The following is a 26,996-nucleotide window of genomic DNA, read 5'->3' as shown; positions in this document are numbered from 1 at the left end:
GGGAAAGAACGGCCTGGTGCAGAGGCCACCGATCGGGGCGTTCACATCCTTTCGAAGGGCGTGCTGCGGGTGAGACTCGAGACCCGGTGAGTGCGAGCTGCGACTGTGCAAGGAGCGGGGCGGAGCTTGTCCCGGGAGCGCCAGGTGCCGCGTGCCTCGTGCGCCCCTCGGCTGCTGAGCCCTGTGTTCCACGCGAGACCCCTCCACCACGCGTCCCTGGCGACTCCAGCCCGGTGTGGGGAGCTGCGGCTCCGGGAGTCCGGATTGCGTGTCAAGGCCCCAGAGCAGAGGCCCCGAAGGAAAGCGCAGGCAAGATCCTCAAGCCCTGGGCTGCGGCAGCCGGGGACCAGAGGATCCCAGCCGCTGCAGAGATGGGGCGGGGCGAGGTTGGGCATCTCCATCCTCAGTTTCTTCACTTGCTCCAGCGCCGCTGCACCCGGTAGCTGACATCTGAGGTGGCCCGCACCCGAGAACGCAGCCAAGCCCCTGTACCCCCTCCCACCCCGTAACGCCTTTCTTTTCTTACACCCGGTGCAGAGAGCTTGGCTACACAGCTCTCAGCCGTTATCACTTGTCTCATCGCTGCCCTGGGAGCCAGCTGTCTCTTGGCTGGTTGTCCTGTGATACTTTGGACTAGTGTGGCCTTACTGAGATGCAGTTTTGAACACATCAGGGTAACCATAAAGGGAGAAACGAGTATGTCACGGGACTCAGTGTAATGTTGAATTTTTTACTTTCTCCTTGATCCAAATCCAGAAGGGCAGTGGTACTAAGGGGATTACGAGGCAGAATTTTGCATAATGAACATGAAATTGTAATTCCCCCCTTGCCTTTCATCATTTACTTCGAAGGAAGAATGTTACCATATTTCCAACAGATAAAGAACCACACTGCTCGGGTGGTCGTGCCCTCCTCCCATTGTCATTATTTGTCATTTGGAACAGGGTGTGTTTGAAGCTGGCAGAATGCCTAGACTCTTGTGGCTGTCTGATTCCTCTGAAGGGGATGGCACACCATACTTTAACTCTGCAATGCTGGGCTCTGCCCCCTTTTGACTGGGTTTGCTATCTTCTTTCCATGTCTGTTATTCTTTTATCTCCCCTGGGTTGATAAAGTGCTGTAATTTGTTACTGAATAAGGAAACGAAGGGATAGGGCACCGAAGAGGGAATGGTTGTCCCAAGTGCCCCAGAATCGAACTGTCCCAAAAGAACGCAGGAAGGCACAATTCAAAATTCATTTTAGTACCACCAGCCCTTACGAACTGTTGTAAGTAATACCCCCTGGCCACTCTGTTTATGGTTCTTCTACTTGACTGTAGACTATAGCTATCAAGGGACCATTAATGAACAGGAGTATCAATCCTATTCCCGTAGATTCTGGTATAATTTATTGTATGGGCCCAGGGCCTCATATTTAAAAGTTTCCACAATGATTGTTAATTTGCAATGACCTATTTTTCGCCCTTATAGCACTTACTGTTTGACTTACTAAGCTTTTCCATTTGCCACGCAGCCTCCATGAATGTACTGGGTCCTGCTGTGAGGCACTCGGATTGAGAAGGTCTAGGTGAGTCAGCACTTTGGGTCATTTGATGTGGAAGTATATGATGGAGAAATGGGAGCCACAGAAAGGAGTCCTGCTTCATGTGTTCACATTTCGTCTTGGGCTTGAATGGATCTCCATTTCTTTCTGTCCAACTTCCTCTGTTAAATCTCGAGTTCTTTTTTTATTTGTTTGTTTGTTGAGGCAGAGTTTCTCTTCATAACCCAGGCTATCCTGGAATTCACTGTGTAGACCAGGCTGGCCTTGTACTTACAGAGATCTACTTGCTTCTGCTTCCCGGGTGCTGGGACTAAAGTGGTGTGTCATCATGCCTGGCTGTTTCTCAATATTTTAAAACTTCAGTTTTTTGTTTTGTTTTGTGTCAGAGCTGGCTCCAACAAAGTCAGCCATGGTACCAGGAAAGGGCCATGAGAATCAAGGAAATGGCAGATTGAAAGAAATTAAGACAGAAAACACAGGATAGATCCAAGAGGTCTGAAGGTCAATACCACCGAGCCCCGAGTTTATTTCTCAGCCAGCATATATACTAATTGCAGGCAGGAGCCGATCAAAGAACAGCATAATCAGTCAACTACCCCCTGTACTGTTCCTGAGAGAAAGAAGCAAGTAGCTTCGTTATGTGTTCTGCGAATCCTTCTAGCAGCAAACAGTTTTAATAATTTTTAACTAGCTGTGCCTTTGACTGGCATTCAGCAGCCTGTCCAATTTGGGTTTTGTGTGGCGCTGTTTAGGAGGGTGGACTTATTGCCTTTTCCATCTCGTGTCTTCTCTCCCCTTCCTCTCTCCAGAACCCAGGATCGTGCATTAGAGGCAAGTACTCTATCACTTATATCCCCAGCCCAGGCACTAACTCACTCTAATATGAATGTCAACTTTTAAAAGAGATTTTCTGGCCCTCAGCATGGTGTGTTACAGAATGCACCTCTGCAATGTTTGTTTCACGGGTTGACTCGTGTAAAAAGCTAATACTGTGGGAGAATTGGAAACTTAATACAGTAGACCAGGCACTGTGCTGCACGCCTTTAATCCCAGCACCTGGGAAGCAGAGGCAGGGGGATCTCTATGAGTTCTAGGCAAATCTGGTCTACAGAGTGAGTTTCAAATAACACCAACAAAAACACATCTTAAAAAATGGGGAAAAAATAAGAAATATTATCCTTGAGTTGCTTTTATTCTGATATATAGCTTCTTTATTTTTTTAATTTTTAAAATTTATTTTTATTTTATGTGCATTGGTGCCTGCGTGCATGTCTGTGTGAGGGTGTCAGATCTTAAGAATTACAGACAGTAGTTACTGGCCATGTGAGTGCTGGGAATTGAACTTGGGTCCTCTGGAAGAGCAGTCAGTGCTCTTAATTACTGAGATCTCTCCATCCAGCCCCAGCTTCTTTACTTTCCTCTCTCTCTCTCTCTCTCTCTCCTCTCTCTCTCTCTCTCTCTCTCTCTCTCTTTCTTTTGGATTTTTGAGACAGGGTTTCTCTGTAGCTTTGAAGCCTGTCTTGGAACTAGCTTTTGTAGACCAGGCTGGCCTCGAACTCACAGAGATCCGCCTGCCTCTACCTCCCGAGTGCTGGACTTAAAGGTGTGCGCCACTGTGGCCCAGCTTCTTTACTTTCATAAAGTATGGTCCTGACTGGAGCAATTAGAAACACATACAGAGTGAGCTGCTAAGAAGTGAAGATACGTGGGGTTCAGTTTAGCCTTGTCCCCACTCTGCAGCTGGGCTGGGGAAGAGCCGACATGGTTCTTGTGGGATGATAATGGCCCGGACAGGTGGAGTGGAGGAGTGGGAATAAGGGCTTCTAGGTCCAGCAGAAAGCCAAGGGGAGGGATGATGCAATCGAACTATTGTGAGCTACTTCAAATTCTCATCATGCACTCTTTCCATCTTTGTCTGTGGCTACCCTCCAAGAAATCCTCCATGAGAGCAAAATACCGGTACCTCTCTGTTTACCGGTATCAAATATCAGTTATATACTCGCTGTTTTGGGGATTTTCATTCTGTATGTGTGTTACTTTTGCTGTACGTCATTGACTTTATAGTTCCCAATTCATATGGACTGTATAGCACTTAATGTTCTCATTTTTAAAATTCTCTCCCCCTTCCTCTCTCTGTGTGTTCGTGTGTGTGCATGTGTGCGTGTTCATGTGTGTGTGTGTGCGCGTTTGTGCGCGTGCGTGCGTGTGTGCGTGCATGCGTGCGTGCGTGCGTGTGTGTGTGTGTGTGTGTGTGTGTGTGTGTGTGTGACACGCAGAGGTTCAAGGACAGCTTCTAGGAGTCAGTTCTCTCCTTCTCCCTTGTGGGTTCTGGTTATCGAACGCAGGCTGTTGGGCTTTCCAGCCAGCACCTTGACCCCCTGAGTCGTCTCACTGGCCCCCTTTTAAGGAATAATCATTTCTAATAAGTGAAGAGCTTAAGTGTTTAAGGTAGCCACGCCCTCTGGCTTACACCAAACACCATCTCTTACCTGTTTTTAAGTGTATACACTTTCTCTCACAAGGTCTGTAGTCGCGTGTATTTGATTTGCAGCCACAGGCGACTGGAGCAGCGGGTGCTGGAAACAGCCGCTAGCAGCTCTGGCCCAGAGAGTGGAAACATTGCCAGTGCTGGTGCAGAGCCGAAGCCTGCGGCGTGAGAGTGCCAGGGACCTGTTCAGAGGCGGCAGAAGCGGGAGTTGGGGAAAGGCAGTTATTTTTGTCCAACCTCTAAACAGTAAGGAGAGTGATTCTGGTCACGCTTTCCAGGACAACATCCAATGACCGAGCAGAGAAAAATATTGGTCGCGGTAGCTGGGGCGAGGATGTCCAGCGAAGTCACAGGTGAGGGCTGACCCCGTGGTTCTTGCCTTCAGAATCAGTGACCTAAGTTTAGTTCTCGGGCCACACATGGTAGAAGGAGAGAACCAACTCTTGTCAACTGTCCTCTGACCTCCTCATGCGCACTGTGGCACAAACACACACAAATGTAAATTAAAAAAAATTAAAAAGTATAAAAGTTTTAAGTAATAGATGATAATGTAGATTAATCAGGACTGCCTCTGCCCCTTCTAAATTCCGAAGATGATGTCAACTCAAGTCTGAATTTCAGGGCAATACAATAAAAAAGAAGATAAAAATGAGTATCAGTAAACATTAATAAGGGTTTCAATACAGGCAATGCCAAAGTGCCCAAGCCACAAGATGTAGGCATACGTAAAGGCAGCAGCAGCTAAGGGGTTGACATGTGAAGGTATAAATAAAATTCACTTGCAGAGAGCAAAAGTAAAGAACAGAACTGGAATGAGATTCAAGGTGTCCCTCAACAGAAAATGTCACTTCAAAGAGCACTTTTTCTGTTTTAGAAACAGACAGTTACTTCCTTACATGTCTTTTTGGTGGAAGTGTGCAGCAGCAGCAGCAGGAGAGAGAGAGAGAGAGAGAGAGAGAGAGAGAGAGAGAGAGAGAGAGAGAGGGAGGGAGGGAGGGAGGGAGGGAGGGAGGGAGGGAGGGAGGGAGGGAGGGAGGGAGGGAAGGAAGGAAGAGGGACGAGGGAGAGGGAGGAGAAAGGATATCGCAGATGAGAGAGAAGTCTAGCTTTCCTTCAAGACTTTGATGCTACAGTGCCTCGTCCATGGGTGCTTCAGTTTTCGCTTTACAGAAAGTAACAGAATGGCCTTACACTGATATAGAAATTAAGCCATTCTTGAAACAAGAATTCCCATGGTACACTAGAAGAAAATTAGAGTCTCTACAGAAATTCCTCCATTTTCTACTGAATTGTTGTTTTTTAGAAGGAAAGAGATCAGAGCAGAGCAAATGTTTCTTGGGTTTTTCTTCTTGGAAAATGTTGTGTACTCTTTTTTTTTTGGTATTTGTTTTTTTGAGACAACATTTATCCGTGTAACTGCCCCAGGTGTTCTGGAACTCACTCTGTAGATCAGGCTGGCCTGAACTCATAAAAGATCTGCTTGTCTTTGCTTCCCGAGTGCTGGGTTTAAAGGCGTGTATTATTCTTTCTGCCAACACATAAGGTGTGCAGATATCTGTTTCCTGCTATAAAAAAAGAAGTTATGGCAATTTTATAAGTCTTATAAACTTATGTTTATCTGAGTAAAAAAATAATTAAAATCATTACTGATTTGCAGCACTTCTCCCCCCCCCCCCCAAACCCAGCAACCGTAGCAACAACATAAAAGCAGCAACTGGAAAGAACATTTTGAATTTGTTAGGAGACTCTAGTCCTTTGCCCCTAAACATCTGTGATAAAAGAACCAGGACCTCTTATAAATTCTTCAAGCTAAGTGTCTTCAGAACAGGTGTCTTTCTTCTTATACCTTATCTCTTCCCTGAAGGACTAAAGGACCACCTGTCGGAAGCTGTAAACCCAAAGGTCGTTTGATGTCTTGCTGGGGAGATTGTGGTGTTCTGGCTTTCCAGTGGGTCAGGATGGTTCTCACAGGGTTCTGGGACTCTGTATAAAAACACAAGGCCTCCTAACACTCTTTACAGCTAACGAACATGGTGATGCTATATAACTTAAGCTATAAGGGAAGTGAGGTGGTTTTACTTAGAACTCTAGAAATTTAACGTTTACTTTTATTTCATAATTTCCGAATTTGAAGACTTTTTTCCATTAAATTTCTCAGGTAAATAGTTAATAAGGTAATTATTAGCATCTCTGAATCGAAGCTTGGGGTTGGAAGAAGAAACTGAAGCCGTTATCTGGAGATAAGGTATTACTGTTCCCAGGCCCTTTGCTTTGTCTCTGTGACGTAAGGCCCAGGGGAGAGAATGGACTTTTCTTTCTGTTACAGCTGGTTAGACTTTCATGTCTCTTGTTTACTGAAGGAAAACATGCCTCTTGAACCATTGCAGTCTCTCCTCGGCAGAACTCTTACAATCGCTGGCAGACTAGAAGCAAATTAAACCGAACACGCATCCGCAGCTCAAACGACGACAACATGGAGCTTTGAAGGTGGAAGTAGCATGGTGTCGGCCATGGGTCATCAGGACACAGCCGGACAATGTGGACCACTTTCTTCAAACTACGAGTCTTCTGCTGTCTGTTTGCAGTGCTAATGGTGGTGGCCTTGGTCGTCAATGTCACTCAGGTGGAGGTGAGTGCTCAGATCGGAGCCAGTTGCAGTTTTCCATTGCTGTGGCATTTGATCATTTCTAGCATCCCACTGCTGTGGCAGTCACTGAAGACACAGGCGTGAAGACAGGATGCCTCGCCTGTGGAGCTCGGGTCTGAGTGTGTGGGAGAAAATACACCAATATTTGCGATGCTTAGACTAGATAGACAGTGTCATATTCTGAAGCTTTTTGTAATTAGCTCATGAATATTAGAAATTTTTGGATTTGGGAGATTTATTTATTTCAGACAAGAGTTTCCCTATGTAGCCCTAGCTGACCTCAAGCTCAGAGATCTGTCTTTTTCTGTCTCTTTGTTTTTTTCAAGACAGGGTTTCTCTGTGTTGTAGCTCAGGCTGCCCTGAAATTCGTTTTGTAGACCAGGCTGGCCTTGAACTCACAGAGATCCTCCTGCCTCTGCCTATTGAGTGCTGGGACTAAAGGCGTGCGCCACCACTGCCCTGCCTCTTCTCTTGAGTGCTGGAATTAAAGCATGTATCAGCACACTGAGCTTGGATTTGGGAGTTTTACATAGAAGTCACTGACTGAAATATTTGTAATTCAAAAATCTTGAAGTCAGATGTGTTCCTAAACCTGAATGAACACACCAAAATTTAAGTTTGGACTTTGGATGTGTTTCAGATTCTGGTGTTCTGGATTACTACCGTATTAGGTTTCCATTGTTTATTTTATGTTATTATTGTTCCTTAGACGGCTGTTTGTTTCCTAAGGAGAGACAGAAATGTTGTGGTTCTGAGTGAGTGGGGAGGTGCGTAAACTGGGAGGAGCAGGGTGGAGGGGAAACTGTCTCAGAATATATTGCATACAAAATTTAAACAGATTTTAAAATCCGTTTTCAGTAAAAGAAAAAAAAAGAATGTTACCTACAATCATAGGTATTCATCATAGTTGGAGGTTGGAGAAGTGGCTCAGAGGTTAAGAGCATTGGCTGCTCTTCCAGAGGTCTTGAGTTCAATTCCCAGCAACCACATGGTGGCTCACAACCATCTATAATGAGCCCTGGTGCCCTCTTCTGGCCTGCAGGCAGTCATGCAGGCAGAACACTGTATACCTAATATATAAGTAAATCTTTTAAATAATAATAATTGAGGAATGTAGTAATGATGACTGGCAGTGCTTGTGAAAGTGCTGAAAAGAAAAGGAAGGAAGCTGGAGGCCTCCCTTCCCCTACTTAGCCACAGCTACAGGCTGCCTCTACTAGCTGTAGGCAGGACCCTTCTGGTCAGCTTGACCCCATTAACTCGGTTTTTGCATCCCATACAGTAAAACCACAGCTTCTAATATCTAGACCACAGAAACTGCTTTAACCAGCATTGCAGCTGACATTGGGGTGGCATTGGAGCAAAAGCCAAATCATCAGCAGCTCTTCTCTTTCCATGGGGACCAAGGAGAGTGGCTACTTCATGGCTACTTTAGAGTAAGGAAGGTGGAGCTTCCTGCAGGAGGGGATTACACAGCCTGGCCACAGGGTGAAGGACAGTTGCAGGGGAGGAATTGATGAATCTGCCTTTTTAAAGAAATTACAACACTGTTTGACCAATAGCTTATGCATATTTCTAGCTAACTTGTATGTCTTAAGTTAACCCATTTCTATTAATCTGTGAATCACCACAAGTCTGTGTCCTACTGGTAAGGTTCTGACTGGCATCTGATGTCTTTCTCTTTTGGCAACTACATAGCATCTCCTAGACTCTACCTATTCTCTGTATATATCTCTGTTCGGATTTCCCGCCTGGCTTTGCTCTGATAAGCCATTGGCCAAAAAAACTTGTGTCTGTGCTACTGGGGTTATATTTAGAAAGTGGTCTCCTGTGCTAATGCGTACAAATGTACTTTCCACTTTCTCTTCTATGAGGTTCAGTGTGTTTGGTTTTATGTGGAGGTCTTTGATCCATTTGGACTTGAGTTTTGTGCATGACAATAGATATGGATCTATTTTCATTCTTCTACATGTTGATATCCACTTATGCCAGCTCCATTTGCTTTCTTTTTTCCATGTTATATATTTTGCTTCTTTATCAAAAATCAGGTGTTCTAAGGTGAGTGGATTGATAACTGTGTCTTTGATTTGGTTCCATTGGTTCTCCTGTCTGTTTTTTTCTTTCTCTCTCTTTTTTAATTGATTTTTATTGAGCTCTACATTTTTCTCTGCTCCCCTCCCTACCTCTCCCCTTCCCCCTTCAGCCCTTCCCCAAGGTCCCCATGCTCCAGATTTACTCAGGAGATCTTGACTTTTTCTACTTTTCATGTAGATTAGATCTATGTAAGTCTCTCTTAGTGTCCTCATAGTTCTCTGGGATTGTGGTTTGTAGGCTGGTTTTCTTTGCTTTATGTTTTAAAATCACCTATGAATGAGTACATGTGATAATTGTCTTTCTGTGTCTGGGTTACTTTACTCAAAATAATGTTTTTTTTTAGCTCCATCCATGTCTGTTTCTATGCCAATACCAGGCTGTATTCAGTACTGTAGCTTTGTAGTAGAGTTTGAAGTCAGGGATTGTGATGCCTCCAGAAGTTCCTTTATTGTACAGGATTGTTTTGGCTCTCCTGGGTTTTTTGCTTTTCCATATAAAGTTGAATATTATTCTTTCGAGTTCTGTGAAGAATTTTGCTGGGATTTTGAAGAGTTTTGTATTGAATCTGTAGATTGCTTTTGGTAAAATTGCTGTTTTTACTATGTTAATTCTACCTACCAAAAGAGCATGGGAGATCTTTCCATTTTCTGGTGTCTTCTTCAGTTTCTTTCTTCCAAGACTTAAAGTTCTTGTCATACAGGTCTTCCATTTGTTTGGTTAGAGTTACTCTGAGATATTTTATGTTATTTGTTGATATTGTGAAGGGTGCTGTTTCTCTGATTCCTTTCTCAGCCCATTTATTATCCATGTAAAGGAGGGCTGCTGATTTTTTTGAGTTAATCTTGTATCCTGCTACATTACTGAAGGTGTTTATGAGTTGTAGAAGTTCCTTGGTCAACTTTTTGGGGTCACTTATGTAAACTATCATACATATCATCAGCAAATAGTGAGAGATTGACTTCTTCTTTTCCGGTTTGTATCTCCTTGATCTCCTTTTGTTGTCTTTTTGCTCTAGCTAGAACCTCAAGTGCTGTATTGAATAGATATGGAGAAAGTGGACATCTTTGTCTTGTTCCTGATTTCAGTGGGATTGCTTTTGAGTTTCTTTCCATTTAGTTTGATTTTGACTGTTGGCTTTCTGTGTATTGCCTTTATTATGTTTAGATATATTTCTTGTATTTCTACTCTCTCCAAGACCTTTATCATGAAGGGATCTTGTATTTTGTTGAAGACTTTTTCAGCATCTAATGAGATGATCATGTAGGGTTTTTTCCAGTTTATTTATATGGTGGATTACATTGACAGATTTTTGTATGTTGAACCATCCCTGCATCTTTGGGATGAAGCTGACTTGATCATGGTGGATGATTTTTCTGATGTGTTCTTGGATTCGGCTTGCCAGTATTATTTAGAGTATTTTTGCATCAATGTTCATGAGTGAGATTGGTCTGTAATTCTCTTTCTTAGCAATGTCTTTGTGTGGTTTTGGTATCAGGGTAATTGTAGCCTCATAAAAAGAGTTTAGCAATGTTCCTTCTGTTTCTATTGTGTGGAACAATTTGGGGAGTATTGGTATCTGTTCTTTGAAAATCTTGTAGAATTCTGAGCTGAAACCATCTGGTCGTGGGCTTTTTTTGGTTGGGAATCTTTTGATGACTGTTTCTATTTCTTCAGCAGTTATAGGTCTATTTAATTTACTTCTCTGGTCTTGATTTAATTTTGGTAAATGATATTTATCTAGAAAATTGTCCGTTATTTAAGTTTTCCAGTTCTGTGGAGTGTAGGTTTTCAAAGTATGACCTGATGATTGTCTGAATTTCCTCCGTGTCTGTTGTTATGTCCCTCTTTTCATTTCTGATTTTGTTAATTTGAATATTTTTTATGTGGCTTTTGGTTAGTTTGGATAAAGGTTTGCCTATTTTGTTGATTTTCTTGAAGAGCCAACTCTTTGTCTCATTGATTCTTTGTTTTGTTGTCTTTGTTTCTATTTTGTTGATTTCAGTTCTCAATATGATTATTTCCTGCTGTCTAGTCCTCCTGGGTGAGTTTGCTTCTGTTAGTTCTAGAGTTTTCAGGTGTTCTGTTAACTCACTAGTGTGGGATTTTCCCTGCTTTTTTATGTAGGCATTTAGTGCAGTGAACTTTCTTCTTAACACTGCTTTCATTGTGTCCCATCAATTTGAGTATGTTGTGTGGTCATTTCATTGAATTTTAGGAAGTGTTTAATTTTTCCTTTATTTCTTCCTTGACCTATTGATGATTCAGGTGAGCATTGTTTGATTTCCATGTGTTTGTGGGCTTTCTGAAATTAATGTTGCTATTGAATTCTGATTTTAAGCCATGGTGATCAGGTAAGATATATGGGGCTATTCCAACTTTTTGTGTCTGTTGAGGTTTGCTTTGTTACCTAGTTTGTGGTCAGTTTTTGAGAAGGTTTCATGAGGTGCTGAGAAGAAAGTACATTGTTTTATGTTTGGATGGAATGTTCTATAGATGTCCGTCAAGTCCATTTGATTCATAAGACCTGTTAGTTCCCTTATTTCTTTATTCATTTTTTGTCTGAGTAACCTGCCCAATGGTGAGAGGGGAGTGTTGAAGTCTCCCACTATTAGTGTGTGGGGTTTAATGTATGATTTAAACTTTAGTAGTGTTTCTTTTACACATGAGGGTGCCCTTGTATTTGGGGCATAGACGTTCAGTATTGAGATTTCCTCTTTTTTTTTAAAAAAAAATATTATTTATTTATTATGTATACAATATTCTGTCTGTGTGTATACCTGCAGGCCAGAAGAGGGCACCAGACCCCATTACAGATGGTTGTGAGCCACCATGTGGTTGCTGGGAATTGAACTCAGCACCTTTGGAAGAGCAGGCAGTGCTCTTAACCTCTGAGCCATCTCTCCAGCCCCTGAGATTTCCTCTTGATGGATTTTTCCTGTGACAAATATGAAATGTCCTTCTTTGTCTCTTTCAACTGATTTTAGTTTGAAGTCTATTTTGTTAGATATTAGGATAGCTACACCTGCTTGTTTCTTAGGTCTATTTGATTGGAAATTTTTTCCCCAACCCTTTACTTTGAGGTGATTGATGTCTGTCTTTGAGTTTGAAGTGTGTTTCTTGTATCCAGCAGAAGAATAGATTCTCTTTTCTTATTCAATCTGTTAGCCTGTGTCTTTTTACAGGTGAGTTGAGTCCATTTATATTAAGGGATATTAATGACCAGTGATTGCTAGTTCCTGTTATTTTAGTTTTCATTGTTAGTGATGTTATTTGTGTTTGTTTTCCTTTCTTTGGGATTTGCTGCTGTGAGATCATCTATTTTCTGTCTAGCTAACTTCCTTGCATTAGAGTTTTCCTTCTAATACTTTGTGAAGGACTGGGTTTGTGACTAGGTATTGGTTAAATCTGGTTTTGTCATGGAATATTTTGTTTTCTCTATCTATGGTGATTGAAAGTTTTGCTGGATATAGTAGTCTGGGCTGGCATCCACGGTCTGTTAATGTTTGCAAAATGCTTGATTAGGACCTTCTGGGCTTTCATTGTTTCTGTTGAGAAGTCAGGTGTAATTCCGATAGGGCTGCCTTTATATGTTACTTGGCCTTTTTCATTTGCAGCTCTTAATATTCTTTCTTTATTTTGTATGTTTACTGTTTTGATTATTATATGGCAAGGGGCCTTTTTTCTTGATCCAGTATATTTGGTGTTCTGTAAACTTTTCATAGCTTCATATACATATCTTTCTTTAGGTTTAAGTTTTCCTCTATAATTTTGTTGAATATATTTTCTGTGCTTTTGAGTTGGACTTATTCTTTTATCCCTATTATTCTTAGCTTTTGTGTTTTCATGGTGTTCCATATTTCCGGATATTTTGTGTAAACTTTTGTTAGATTTAATGTTTTCTTTAACTGATGAGTCTGTTTTCTTTATTGTAAATTCAGTGCTTGAGATTATCTCTCCCATCTATTGTATTCTGCTGTTCATGCTTGCATTTGTGGATCCTGATTGTTTTTTCATATTTTCCATTTCCAGAATTCCCCCAGTTTGTGTTTTCTGTATTGTCTCTATTTTGATTTTCAAGGCTTGAATCGTTTCTTTCATGTGTTTGATTGCTTTTTCTTGGTTTTCTTTAAGGGATTTGTTGATTTCTTCCAATTTTATGTTTGTCTTTTCCTCCATTTCTTTGAGGGAATTTTTTATTTCCTCTTTAAGGGCCTCAAATGTTTTCCTAAAGTTATTTTTAGGTAATTTTCTTCTGCTTCATGCATATTGGGTTGTTTAGGTCTTGTTGTTGTAGAACCACTAGTTTTTGTTGGTGTCGTGTTGCTCTTTGTGGTGTTGAGTGTGTTCTTTCTTACCTGGTCTACCCATCTTTTTCTCCTATTGGGGCTGTGTCTCTGGTGATCAATCATCCAGGTGACAGTGGAGCCAAGGCTCAGATGGTTGCTCCTCGTGGTATAGTCAGGGCCATGGATCCAGTCAATTCGATGTCACTAGGTGTTCCTGGAGATGGCTTGGCACTCCTGGGGGTCTCTCTGCAATCCCAGAGGTCTTTCAGGTCTGCTATCATGGAGGTTGCTGGCTCCGGCCTGTTTTCATGGAGGTCCCTGGCTCAGCTGGTTCCGCAGATGTTTTTTTTTTTTTTTTTTTTTTTTTTTTTTTTTTTTTTTTTTTTTTTTGTTTTTAAGACAGGGTTTCCCTGTAGTTTCTAGAGCCTGTCCTGGAACTAGCTCTTGTAGACCAGGCTGGCCTCGAACTCAGAGATCCGCCTGCCTCTGCCTCCCGAGTACTGCCGCAGATGTTTTTGACTTGGACCTGCTCCCTCAGGCAGTCTCTCCCTTGTACCTGCTCCTGTGAAGGTTGCTTCTCTGGGCCTGCTCTGGTGGAGGTGGCTGGCTCAGGCCTTGTCCGGTGGAAGTTACTAGCTTAGTCCTGTTCCCATAGATATCTCTGGCTTGGGCCTAGTTCTGCAGAGGTCTCTGGCTGGGGCCTGTTCCCTTGGCAGTAGCTCCCTGGTACCAGCTGATGAGTCTGTCTTGGATACTCTGTATGACTGAAGGGCGGGGAACATGGCTCCCTCAGCCCCTCACAAATGCTTGAGAGACTCTAGCCCTCTTCCAGAATTCCTCTGCTGAACACATATATGGCTAAATTTATGGAGCAGTTTCTACAGAAAAGATGGTAGCCAGCCATTTTGTTTTGTTTCTTGTAGTGATTTTTAGGATGAAAGTCTTAGATGAGCAAGGCATTTCTTTGCTTATTCAGGTTAGCACAAGAATCAATCTTTCTTTCTTCCCTTCCTTCCTTCCTTCCTTCCTTCCTTCCTTCCTTCCTTCCTTCCTTCCTTCCTTCCTTCCTTCCTTCCTTCCTTCCTTCCTTCCTTCCTTGTTTATTTATTTGTTATGTATAGTGTTCTGCCTGCATGTACGCCTGTAGGCCAGAAGAGGGCACCAGATCTGATTTCAGATGGTTGTGAGCCAACATGTGGTTACTGGGAATTGAACTCAGGACCTCTGGAAGAATAGCCAGTGCTCCTAACTGCTAAGCCATCTCTCCAGCCCAGCACAAGAATTTCTAGAGGCTAAGCCATAGGCCTTTTCATTTCTTCAGCTGTTGTGTAGCAGAACACCAACTCTCATTATAAAATGGACAGAGTCCTCCATAATTTTTGCAAGCCATCGAGTACTTTGAAGAATACAAAGTGATTCTGTTCAAGATTAATGTCTTGAAGATTAAGCATAACATCTAGGAACTGATCTCTTTTATTTGCTTACACTGTTCTCATGTTTTGCTGTAGGCAAGGCAGTGTCGGCGCCATATTGACAATTCCTTGCACTTGAGAGCTTTCAGTTATAAATATCCATCTAGGTATTTTGATAACATAACACAGAACTTGTGATACATCTTGATTATTTTAAATCTCTCTCTCTCTCTCTCTCTGTGTGTGTGTGTGTGTGTGTGTGTGTGGTGTGAATGCTGCTTGCCACAGATTGCGTATTGATGTCAGAAGACAACATAGGATTTTGTTCCTCACCCTCCACTTTGTTTGAAGCAGGTCTCTTTGTTGTTCTTCTCTAGGTACACCAGGCTAGCTGGCCTGTGGTCTTCCGAGGAGCCTCTTGTCTCACCTCCCATCTCGCCGTAGGAGTGCTGGGATATCGGGAGCTTGCTATTGCATCTGGCTTTGCATGGGTTCTGGGGATTCCAATTTAGGTTCTCAACCTTGTGTGGCAAGAGCCATCTCCCCAGCCCCAGGGAACATATCAGTGTACATGTCAGTGGGACTAAGCACAGTCACTTGTGCAACTACTCCACTGTCTCTAGAACTTCATTCTTGTTGGCTGAAATTCTGGATCTGTTAAATAATTGTCCTCCTCTCCCCCAGCTTCTGTCTCCTAATTATCAGTTTTCTGTTCTATGAATTTCGTGAGTCTAGATGCTGCACATGATAGGATCATATTTTTTGTGACTTATTTCTATTAGTGTAAGGTTTTCAAGATTCATCTCTATCGTAGTATGAATCACATTTTTTTATTTCTGGATTGGATCTCATTCTGTAGTCCAACCGATCATGGCACTCACTCTATACCCAACGTGGCTTCATGCTCTTGGCAATCCTTATGCCTCAGGCTCCCGAATGCTGGGATTACGCATGTGAAACACCATTAACCTTTGCTTCTTAGTTGAAATGTTTAGAGTCCTTATATTTAATGTATTTGTTGAGAGGATCATGGTTATACACCATTTTGTCATTTATATTCATCTTATTCCCTTCCCTTTTTCTGCTTTGTTTCACATCGAGAAATTATTTTAATCTGTTTTATATTTTTTGGGGGGTTGTTAGTAATAAGTCTGTTATTTTTAGTAATTCTTTTAGGGCTTACAGTATATATATTTAATATCACACTCTGTGGTCAAATGGTATTCTACCTCATGTAGTATGAGCACCTTGCTACATGGATATTCATTTCTCCTCTGTGGTTTTTCTGCTGTTAACATATACTTTACTTCTGCATATCACATACACCCTATTGTTTAAAACATGGTTTTCACATCATTAAAAATAATAAAAACCTGGTATGTAACACGTGTATGTAGCACATGTATGTTGCACATGAATTTGCTTTTTAGTAGCGTTGGGTCTTGTTTGCGGATCTGTATTTCAGTCTCAGAATAGTTTCTTTCTTTTGAACTGTCTTTGACATTTCTTGTGATGCAGGTTTGTTGGTGATAAATGTGTTTACCTTTGGTAGATTTGCAAAAAAAATCCTATATAGCCATCAAAAATATTTACTACAGCTTTGGCTTTAGCATAGTTTTAGTATTATAGAATAATTACACTGAAAGTAGAGTTCTCAGATTGCCCTTCCTCATTCCAGTTTCCTATTACTAAAATATGACAGAAGTGGATTTTTTTTTATTTTGTATTTTTATCTTCCCTGAACAGTCTCTCAACCACATCTGCTCTACCACATCAGCTTCGTGGCTCTGTTTGACTCCATTGCATAGCCCTGTCATAGTTTATGTAGCATCCAACTGATGAATTTTGTCTCTAAGGACAGTGCAGTAGTCAGTGTTCTCTAGAGGAACAGAGGTGATAGACTAAGTGGATATACATTATATATCATATATATTACATAATATACACATATGATGTATATGATATATATTCCCCATTAGTTCACCAACATGGTGTATTTTCTTCCTGTTTCTATGGGAAATAAAGCTCACCTAGGTTTCCAAGGTGGCGGAGAAGTAGCAAAGTGCATGTTTTTTCTGACTGGGAATCCCGTGCTCTTTATTGTTGATGCCACTTCCTTTATCAGAACTAGGGCATGTAACCATCATGAGACATAGGCAACCTCATTGCTCAGATGTTAAAGCTGAAACTCAGTGGCTTGAAAAGTTCTTGTTAATCTGGTCTCTGCTTATATCTCCATCTTTCCTTATCTGGAACTTATAGTTCCCCTCCTCACATATTCTTTTTTTTTCCAGTTTATTTATTTTTTATTAAAAATTGCCATCTCCTCCCCTCCTCCTCTCCCTTCCCTCCCCTCCCCTCCACCCACACCCCCACTCCCTCCCTCTTGAGGCCAAACAGTCATCAGGGTTCTCTACACTATGTTGAGACCAAGGTCCTCCCAACTCCCCCCAGGTCCAGGAAGGTGAGCAACCGAACTGATAAGGCTCACACAGAGCCCGTCCATGTCGTAGAGTCCAAGCCCATCGCCATTGTCCTTGGCTCCTCGGTCAGCCTCCACCATCAGCCACCCTCAGAGAGTCCGATTTGGTCACATGTTCCATCAGTCCCATTCCAAGTGGACTTGGTGGTCTCCCATTAGTTTTGTCCTGCCGTCTCAGTGGGTGAACGCATCCCTCATGGTTCTGACTTTCTCATGATCTCTCTCCATCCGCTCCTCATCAGAACTTTGGGAGCTCAGTCCGGTGCTCCAATGTAGGGCTCTGTCTCTATCTCCATCCATCGCCAGGTGAAGGTTAAGGCTCACAGTGAGCCCGTCCATGCTGTAGAGTTCACATTCATTGCCGTTGTCCTTGGTTTCTCAGTCCTCCTCCACCGTCAGCCACATTCAGAGAGCCCGGTTTGGTCCCCTGTTCCATCAGGCGTTTATCCTCACATATTCTTAATGCTCTCTGTGGCCCCAGGGTCTTTGGACTGTCTATTCCTTTTCCCTGCCACTTTTGTCTGGTAAACTTATGCTCTTCCTTCAGCTTGAACTTAAATATCTCTGTCTTGTGACTCAAGTTCGATTTTATGTGGTTCCATTGCCTCTGTTTTAGTTTGGATCTCAAATGGTTTCTAAAGCTCATTTTTTTCGTTCAAGTCTTCATCCAAATGTATTGGTACTTCCTGCAAATGATTATACCTAGGGGATTCTGAACTTATCTACAGAGTGACCGGGTGATAGACTCATCGCATAATTTGCAATGGGGAGGTAGTGGGCCTAGTTGGAGATATTGGGTCACAGGGGAGAGCCAGTGAGATGTGTAGCAGACGTGAAGTAGCCTCGCTCTCCCCGTGTGTGCCTACCACCGTGCTCCTCTGCTTTCCCACAGGGGTGCACTGAAACTTCTGAAAGTGTGAGCTGATTTTCTCAGGTATTTTCTCACAGTGACAGAAAGCTGACAAACACACCTCTGTGTGCTTCCACGTCAGCACACAGGACCTACAACCTGTGTTGCCAGATGTGTCTGTCTCCTCATCTGTCTGCCCCAGTCATCTCCAAGGAACATAGGACATCACTTCTAATTTGTAAACCCAGGACCAGCTCCTGCTGAGTAGTCTGGCCTCTTGGAATAGGCAGGCATATTCCAGGTTACTGGAACCTCAGCCACTTCTGTGGGTTTTACCAGCAGCCTGTTTCACTCCTGCATGGTTTCCCACTTAACACCTGCAGCTGGGGTATAGACTCTGCACTAAAAACAATTTTATGTATATAAGGAAGAGACTCTCCCAGCAGTGAATTGCTTGATAGTGGCCTTGATGTTGGCTTTATGTTGCTACAGCCTTCTTCCTGTTCTTTGCAGTAAACCCTGGCCTTGCCCACATGACTGGGAGGTGCTGGAGGACAGGAATTAGCTGTGCTCCCCACCAGATCACCTCATGCCAGGTGGCATTCGAGTGTATGAGGAGCCAAACTAAATGAGAACTGAATAACTGTCTTGGCAGCTGATAACATTTTAAGACTCACCAACCTGCTCCATTCCCAGCCCAAAGCTTGCTGCTCAGAGGAAAATGTCACTGTCACTGTGGTAGTCCTTTTTTTGTGGTTTTATTTTTTTTTAAAAAATTCTTCCCTTACACATTATATCTCGATCGAAGTTTCCCCTCCCTCCACTCCTTTCAGTTCCTTCCCCCAGTTCCCTTCCTGCCCTTCCCCCAGTTTCTTTCTTTCTTTTTTAATATTTAACTTTGGTATGAAGGTGCCAGATACCCTGGAACTGGAGTTATAGACAGTTGTGAGCTGCCCTGTGGGTGCAGGGGATTGAACCCAGTTCCTCTGGGAGAGCAGCAGTGATCTTGACCCCTGAGCCATCTCTCCAGCCCCTCCCCCGTTTCATTCCTCCTATGTTTCCCTTCAAAAAAAGGAGTAGGCCTTCCAGAGATATCACCGAACGTGGCATAACAAGTTACAGTTAGACTAGGAACAAACTCTCATCACGGGTAGACAACCAAGTAAAAGGAAAAGGGTCTCAAGAGCATGTAAAAGAGTCAGAGTCACCCCCACTTCCCACTCTTAGGAGTCCCGCAAGAACACCCAGCTAATATAACCATAACTTATATGCAGAGCCTTAACAGGTCTGTGATTGTCACTTCAGTCTGTGGGCCCCTGTGGGCCCTGCTTAGTTGATTCTGTGGGCTTTGTTACTGTGGTATCCTTGTTCCCTTTGGCTACTACAATTCTTTCTCCCTGTCTTTTGTGGGACTCCCCTGGCTCTCCCTAGTGCTTAGCTGAGGGTCTCTGCATCTGTTTCCATCAGTTGCCGGAGGAAGCCTCTCTGATGACAGTTGGGCTAGGCACCGATCTATGAGTATAGCAGAATATCATTAGGAATCATCTCATTGATTTTTTTTTCCAGTCATGTTTGATTCTATCCTGGGTCTCTGGGCTGTCCAGACTCTGGTGTCTGGCCATCCAGGCCATGTTAGGCATTGGCTCCCTCTTGTGTGAATCTCAAGTTGGACCGGTTATTGGTTGGCTGCTCCCACAACTTCTGTGCCAACTTCACCCCAGCACATCTTGCCAGCAGAACAGACTGTAGGTTGAAGGTTTTGTGGATGGGTTGAAGTCCCAGTTTCATTACTGGAAGCCTTGCCTGGTTATAGAAGAAGGCGTATGCAGGCTGTGTATCTCCCATTACTAGGAGTCTTCGCTAGGGTAACTCCCGTAGATTCCAGGGAGTTTCTACCGCATTAGGTTTCCATCCCCCCATCCCTAGAACCCCTCAATTCCAGTCTTCTCTCCTAGTACTCTCTCCTTCCACCCCACCCCCTGCCCAATCCCTCCTGTTCCCATTCTCCCCTGCCCCCAGTGTTTGTTTCTCATGGTTGTAGGGGTAATGAGTTCAAGCTCAAGGTCCCACGCCAATCCAGGGCCAGAGAGAGCCCTATTCTACCTTGCAGTGGCCCACCTTCTCACTGGCCACACGGGGTAGAAAGCTTCTCCTCCTCCTTCTCCTTTGCTTTTTTGAGACAAGATTCAAACTGTAGCCCAAAAGAGCCTGGAAGCTGCATCGATCCTTCTACCCCATCCCCCAGGGTTCTGAGATACAAAGCATGGGCCACCATGCCCAGCTTTTTCTCTGTTCCTGCGAAGCCACTTGATGCCACTGTGAGAATCTGTTCCAATCACCTCATTTGACCCCAGCTTCCTTTCAAAAGACTCATCTGTGAACCATCGCTTTGAGATGTGGACATCAGTGTGTAAGTTGGGGACCATACCTGACCCTGTAGGAACAAATTTGGATGGCTTCGGGCCTTCCTGTCCCCGAATCACCCTACCCCTTCATTCTTGTTATTTAGCCTTTTATCCAGAATGGCTTTTAGTGTGAGCGATGCTGCACATTACAGTTTATTAGGCTTTAGTAAGAAGCAGGATTTCTGAATTTCCTAAATTCAGTGAGAGACCAGTGGCCTGGAAGAAGTCAATCAAAATATGATGTACAACTGAGATCTAAGGTGTATGACTGCCAAGAGTTGCCGTAACCCCTGAGAAATGTAGGTTTCTCTTAAATACATCGATTCATGTTTCTCTAGTAATTAAATGGATGTAAGGAGGGAGTCTCTGGTCTAGCTGTTAGAGCTGGCGGCAGGTGGTAGAGTAACTCTGTTTCCACACCGTGTCCTGCACTGTAAGAGTTGTGTGACCATTGGAAGGCACTTAGCTGCCCTGCGTCAGTTTCCTGATTTACAGGTATGAATGATAAAGTGTCCTCAGTGGATCTGCCTAGCACACTGGAAACACCCCAGCAGATGCTACATGCTGCACAGGACGGCACGGTTGGTCAAGATGGTGATGCTGAGATTTGCGTGCCCGAGGCTTGGCATCAGCAAATAGTTTATGGCTACCATTTCCCAGTTACTGTACAACTGGCTTTCCAGAGTTGATTAGTGGAAGCAGATGGTCTTTCTTTTTGATGAGCGTTTGCTTCTGGGATTATTACTACTTTTTTGTTATTTTTAAATTGACACATCGTATCTCCATGTTAACGAGACCAATGGGATCAGATGTGAGATCTTTTTCTTTACTTTTTGCTGTTTGAAAATAGAGCCCATTCTGTAGCCCAGGCTGGCCCAGGACTCACTGTCTAGCTCAGGGTGATCCTCCTGCCTTACCTTCTCAAGTGCTGGATTACACATGTATACCAGCAGGCCTGGCACAGTGAGATTTCACTGGTGAGACAATGCTTATCTTTGTTTTCAGTTGTGCTGTGAATTTCATTCTCTCATTGGTTTTAACCTCTTTGATGTCAGTGTGCTCTGACCTTGGATCAAGGTCACAAGTGCACAAGACCTTGGATTTGTGTTTAGAGTTTTTACTAAATTTTTTTTTTTTGAGACAGGGTTTCTCTGTAGCTTTGGAGCCTGTCCTGGAACTAGTTCAAGGCTGGCCTCGAACTCACAGAGATCCACCTGCCCCTGCCTCCCAAGTGCTGGGATTAAAAGTGTGCGCCACCACCACCCGGCTAGTTTTTACTAAATTTGGTATTTTTTTTTTAAAGGAGAGAAATCTTTATTTTCTTGCTTCACAGATAAGTCTTAGCTGAATTGGTTGCTTTTTGGGGATTAGTCAAAGAGGCCGAATCCCCTGTTTTCATCTAGCTCTGCTGCCGCTTCTTTTGCAGTTTTGTTGGGACTTTGCTAGCAGAGGTAACTGCGGAGTGGTGCCGACCATGTTTACAGAAAGTCCTTGCACCCTAGTTAACGCAGTCTAGAAACTCTCTCACAGATGCGCCCACAGGTTTGTCTCCTAAGCGGTTCCAGATGCTCAAGTTAGTTAGTATTAACCCTCACACCTAGTCAGCACTTGGAAATCTGCTACCAGTTTTCCCAGAAAAGGCCAGTCCCATTTGCTCATCCCCATTGATGATCGCACAGGGTACTGATGTAATTGTATGTGGACACGTGGTGGCAGGACTGTGAATACCATCTGTTATGTCTACTGTTTTGGAGTTGTGGGTGCTGTCCTTGCTGTCCACCTGCTGGGATATCAGTCTGAAGGTGAAGAGGGAGATGCCCAGTCTTGTGGCTTTGTTGGCTTCCACTTTCTCTCCAGTCTTGATCAGTTGTGAATTTCTTGGAATTCAGTGGTTCCCTTGGAGATTTTTGTGGTAATGGCTAGACCTGGAAACAAGAGTTTCTTTGCCCACCTCTCACCCCAGTAGTCAAACGTGGGAAGCACTAACCTTCAGTGTGATGACATTCGGGGCGGGACACTGCAGAGAAAGTAAGATCTATATTTTTTTGTGAGGGGCCCTTATGAGATTAATGCTCTTCTAGGGAGAGGAAAAGAGAGAAGTTAAGGAAAGGCTGTGCCCATAAACTGTGGCTTTTTATAAGTTGGAAAGAGGAAAATTTCCAGGAACTAATCATGCCCACCCTCTGATCTCAGACAGCTTCCAGAGTCTGAGACATCTTGTTAGTACAGATGCAGGTCATGAAGGCAGAGTTCTTCTTGGTCCAGACTAGTAACATTCCATGGGGCAGTGGTGCCCGCACAAGAGGCACTGGGTTGGCCAGCAGCACATTTCTTCTCTCAGTGAGACTCTTCATGGTCAACCTGACGAGAGCATGGTCTTTTCTTTCCTTCTGATCTGAAAGCTGTGTCAAAGTTGTTTACCAGCTCTGCTTCCTGAGCACGCGTTGCCTTGCCTTCAGGATCAGAGGATAAGGTTTTCGCCTCTTGGCGCCTCCATGGTGCTATTAAATAGAGGACTCTTACTAGTGACTAGAGGTCCATGTCTCTGTCTCTCTGTTGGCATGTGTTTGTGTGTGTTTCAGTCTCTAGCCCGAAGCTCATAAATGGTAGTGCATAGAGTGCAGACAGGCATTATGTGCTATACTCATCAGTACTCTGCGTGGCACACACACACACACACACACACACACACACACATCCACACAATTTTAGGCAAATTATGATGAGAATTTACAGGATATAGCAATAACTTCAGAAAGAGAAAATGTGCCATGCTTGCACTAGCATGTTTGTGTGAGGTCAAGGAACAACTTTTGGGAGTCAGTGTTCTACTTTGTTTTGAGGCAAGATGTCACTGTTTTGTGTACTCCAGGCTAGCTGGCTGATAAGCTTTTGGCAGATTTTTTTTTCTGTCTCCACCTCCCATCTCACCATGGTGAGTTTGCTGTTGCTATCACTACATCTTACTTTTTTTTTGTGGATCCTGGGGATCAAACTCAGGGTCTATAGGCTTGTATGGCAAGTGACTTTTTTTTTTTTTAACCCACTGAGCATCTCCCCAGCCCCTGCTTGACTACTTGATGCAATACTCCTCAGTTCCATCTCTTTGGCTTAGGCGATTGCATCCTTTTTCACCCCTTCCTGTGCTTCAGCCTGGAACCTCTCAAGGGAGTAAATGGAAGGAAGTTGCTTCAGATGGGGGAGCTCAGCCTGCTAACTGTTTCCTACAGACTGTTGGGGATGCGAGAGAAATAATACTGCAGAAGGAGAGCAAAGGGCATAGAACATAGATGGGTCGCATAGACCCTGGGTAGGATGGGTGCCCTTCCCTTGTGGGTAATCTTGTTATGTTATTACTGCAGATGTAGTGGGAGCCACGTGGCGTGCCTTCCCCTCATGGGAGAGGGCAAGATGCCACGATGGTGGCAGAGGTCTTTGCTACAGATGAGTTGTTAGGGAATTCTTGCTCGCGGAGCAAGCAGAGGGTGGAAAGGTGGAAGGAGGATGGAATCCAGAAGGTTTGTGTATAGGAGACTGAAAGAGAGGATGCAGCATGGAGCCCAGCCTGCAGGACCATGGAAAGGAGCAGATTTTAGCTCCGTAATGTGGGTGTGTTTATACCCGTGTTAGTTTTTAACTACATCAAAGAGCATGAGTGTAATAATAGAGGGAAAAAGACAATCTATAGCTCTCGGATAGGCGAGGCGAAGTGGGGAGGGAGGGAGAGATCAAGAGAGACAGGCAAGCGGACTTTTAAAAAGTGTTAGGAAAAGTCCCTTTTAGTTCTGATGCATTCTTGGAAACTTCTGGACTGAATGCCAGTTAGCAGCTCTAATTATCCCCATGAATAGCCTTAGTGATAATGAGGAAGGGGGGTGGCAGCAACCAGTGGTGAAAGACAGTTCCCATCTTGGAAACAATAAGTGAGCCTTATTGGAGTGGGGTGGACTCTTCTATTGAAAGCAGAGGTCACTGTGTCCCGCATGAGAGACCTGCTGTGAATTTCAAATGCTTCTGTGTATTGTGGTGAGTGTGCAGTGATAGGGCAAAGGCTCTGAATATTGGCAGCCTCCCATCCTTAATCCATTCCCTCCCTCCCTCCCTCCCTCCCTCCCTCCCTCCCTCCCTCCCTCCCTTCTTCCTTCCCTTCCTCCCTCCCTCCCTCCCTCCCTCCCTCCTTCCCTCCCTCCCTCCCTCCCTCCCTCCCTCCCTCCCTCCGTCCCTCCCTCCCTCTCTTTCTTTCTTTTCTTCCTCCCCCCCCCCTCTCTCTTTTTCTTTCTTGTCAGGGTTTTTCTCTGTAACAGTCCTGGCTGTTCTGGAATCCGCTCTGTAGACCAAGCTGGCCTCGAACTCACTGAGATCTACTTGTCTCTGCTTCCCAAGTGCTAGGATTAAAGGCATGCGCCACCAGGCCTAGCTAATTTTTAAAATTTTTTTTTATTAACTTCCAAAGAATTAGTTTTTATTTTGGTAGTTTTGAAACGATGTTTGATTAGGTTATTTCCTTCCCTCCTTTCTTCTTCATCCCTGCCCTGTCCATTGGTCCCTCACTTCACACTAGGCTTCCATCTCCAGCACCTCTTGTTCTCTTGCGGTCCTCTATGTGGTTTCGGAGTCTGGATCCACTCTCCATTTTATTTGTTCTTTTAATTTTAATTTTGCAACAGGGTCTTGCTGTGTTGCTCTTGGTGCCCTCTAACTTGCCATGCTCCTATGTTAGCCATCCAAGGGCTGGGATTATAGGCATGCAAAACTGTACAGGTGGGCTGTAGATGGACCTTTCCTCCCCCTACATATGGAAGAAAGCCGGGTGGCTTAGCACTAAGTGACTGGTGACTCCTCCGCTTGGTCACATCGGCCTGCCAGCAGATCTTGGGAGGTTGTTCTGGCTACACGTGGAATGAGAGGCACAGCAAGACAGGAAGCAGGTAAAGGGATAGGAAGAATATGTGTACACTGTGAGCATGAAATGCATGATTTGGCCCCTCTTACTGTCTCAGCAGCTAGGAAGGAAAAGCGAGGCAGAAACCTTTCCTGAAAGGCGTCCTGTAGCCAGGGGGAGTTTTCAGTGTCACTTCTGGTTTTCCCCAAGACACTTTTTTTAAATTATATTTTTTTATTATTTAAAAATGTAAATAACTTTTGAACGTATTCTTCCCCTCCACCAAGTCCTTCCAGATCCTCTTCCCTCTCACCTACCCAGCTTTTGAATTCTTTCTCAACTTAAAACAAGCAAAAACCCAATACAGCAACAAAACCTTCCAAATCCAAGAAAAGAAAACCAAAAAGGAAACAAACCCAAAACAACAAAAACCTGAAACTCCATAAAACTGTAGCCAAATAAAAGCACATACAAAGACTGTGGAGTCCATTGTATGTTGTTCACCTCTTCCTGAACACGAGGCCTGTCCTGGACCGGTTGATATGGAATACCCAGTGTCACTCCTGGAGAAAACTGATTTTCCCTCTCCCGGCAGGTACAAGTGACAGTTCAGCTGTTAACCTTTACCCTAGTGGCTAGGTTTTCATTCACTAGTTCATTTCATTTCATTCAGTATTAAAAATATAATAAGATATATATATATACATATATATATATACACACACACATATGAAGATAAAGTATAATAAGATAAAAACCATCACACATCACATCAAAGTTGAACAAGACAAACCAACAGAAGGAAAAGATCCCAAGATAAGAAACAAGATTCAAAGACCCACTAGTTCAAACTCTCCGGAATCCCATAAAAACTCAATGTTGGAAGTCCTGGTATACATAGAATACCTTAGGGACAGACCTGTGCATGCGACTTCAGTCTCTGTGAGTCCATGTGAGCTTTGCTCATGTTGATTTAGAAGGCCTTGTTCTCTTGGTGTCCTCCATCTGCTTTGGCTCTTAGACTCTTTCTGCTTCTTCTTCCATGGGCTTCCCTGGCTGTGAGGGGAGGGAGTTGATGGAGACATCCCAACTAGAGCACACAGCTCCAAGGACTCTTTCTCTCTGCAAAATGGCTTTGGTTCCCATTCACTGTAGGAGAAAGCCTCTCTGAGGATAGCTGAAGAAGACCCTGATCTATATTAATTTAGCAAAATACATGAGCATTCATTTTACCACTGTACTTTTTTCTCTTTTAGACTAGTATTATTTGATTTTTTCCTAGTCCCTGGGCTATCTAGTTTATGGTTCTTGGTCCCAAAGCAGTGATGGGTATGGGTTCCATCTTGTGGAGTGGGCCTTAAGTCAAATCAGATATTGGTTGGTTACTCCCACAGGCTTTGTGCCACCATTGTCCTAGTGTATCTTGCAGGTAGGACATTGTAGATAAAGGGTTTGTGGCAGGCATGGTGTTTATGTGCAGACCTGTATCAAAGATGCTGGAAGTAGGGGTGAAGGCTCTGTGTAGGCATTAGCTCAACTTCTCTACCTTCAGTGAGGTACATAGGTGTTATTGTCAGCAGCAGGGCCTTGCTGTTGTTTTGTGGAGAGGAACCTGCTGTCTTGGTAACAGCCTTGGTTGTTTGGGGATTTCCATGGGACCCCTTTGACCTACAACTCAATTAGATGTAACGCAGTCCCGGTACTGGGAGCTTTGATGATAAGAGATGGCCAGTTGGGAGTCTGTCTCCCCTAATAGTTAAATAACTAAATGATTTCATTTAGTTCGCTTTCATTTATGTACATGTTTTAGAAAATTTCTACTATATTTGGTTTCTGTACTACTCCTAAAATGCCCCTTATTTTTAGCTCTCTCTTTACGCACCTCACCAGCCCAACCCCCTCCACT

At 43.7% G+C, this 26,996-nt stretch overlaps 1 protein-coding gene across 2 annotated transcripts in view; it reads left to right on the top strand.

Moving 5' to 3' along the window:
* Nucleotides 1-26,996, top strand: part of Nxpe3 (neurexophilin and PC-esterase domain family member 3) — a 53,962-nt gene continuing 26,966 nt past the window's right edge. The window contains exons 1-3 of one of the 2 annotated variants that reach the window (XM_038345973.1): nucleotides 1-86; nucleotides 1,515-1,568; nucleotides 6,420-6,661. In XM_038345973.1, coding sequence (XP_038201901.1) covers nucleotides 6,569-6,661 — 93 coding nt within the window. In that variant the 5' untranslated portion in view covers nucleotides 1-86; nucleotides 1,515-1,568; nucleotides 6,420-6,568. Of the gene's footprint in view, nucleotides 87-1,514; nucleotides 1,569-6,237; nucleotides 6,278-6,392; nucleotides 6,662-26,996 lie in introns of those variants that run through there. The other variant, XM_038345974.1, reaches the window with a different exon arrangement.

Source organism: Arvicola amphibius, chromosome 10 (assembly GCF_903992535.2).
Source record: "Arvicola amphibius chromosome 10, mArvAmp1.2, whole genome shotgun sequence".
NCBI lineage: Eukaryota > Metazoa > Chordata > Mammalia > Rodentia > Cricetidae > Arvicola > Arvicola amphibius.
The sequence above is the reverse complement of the archived record's forward strand: the minus strand, read 5'-3'. Positions and strand labels throughout refer to the sequence as shown.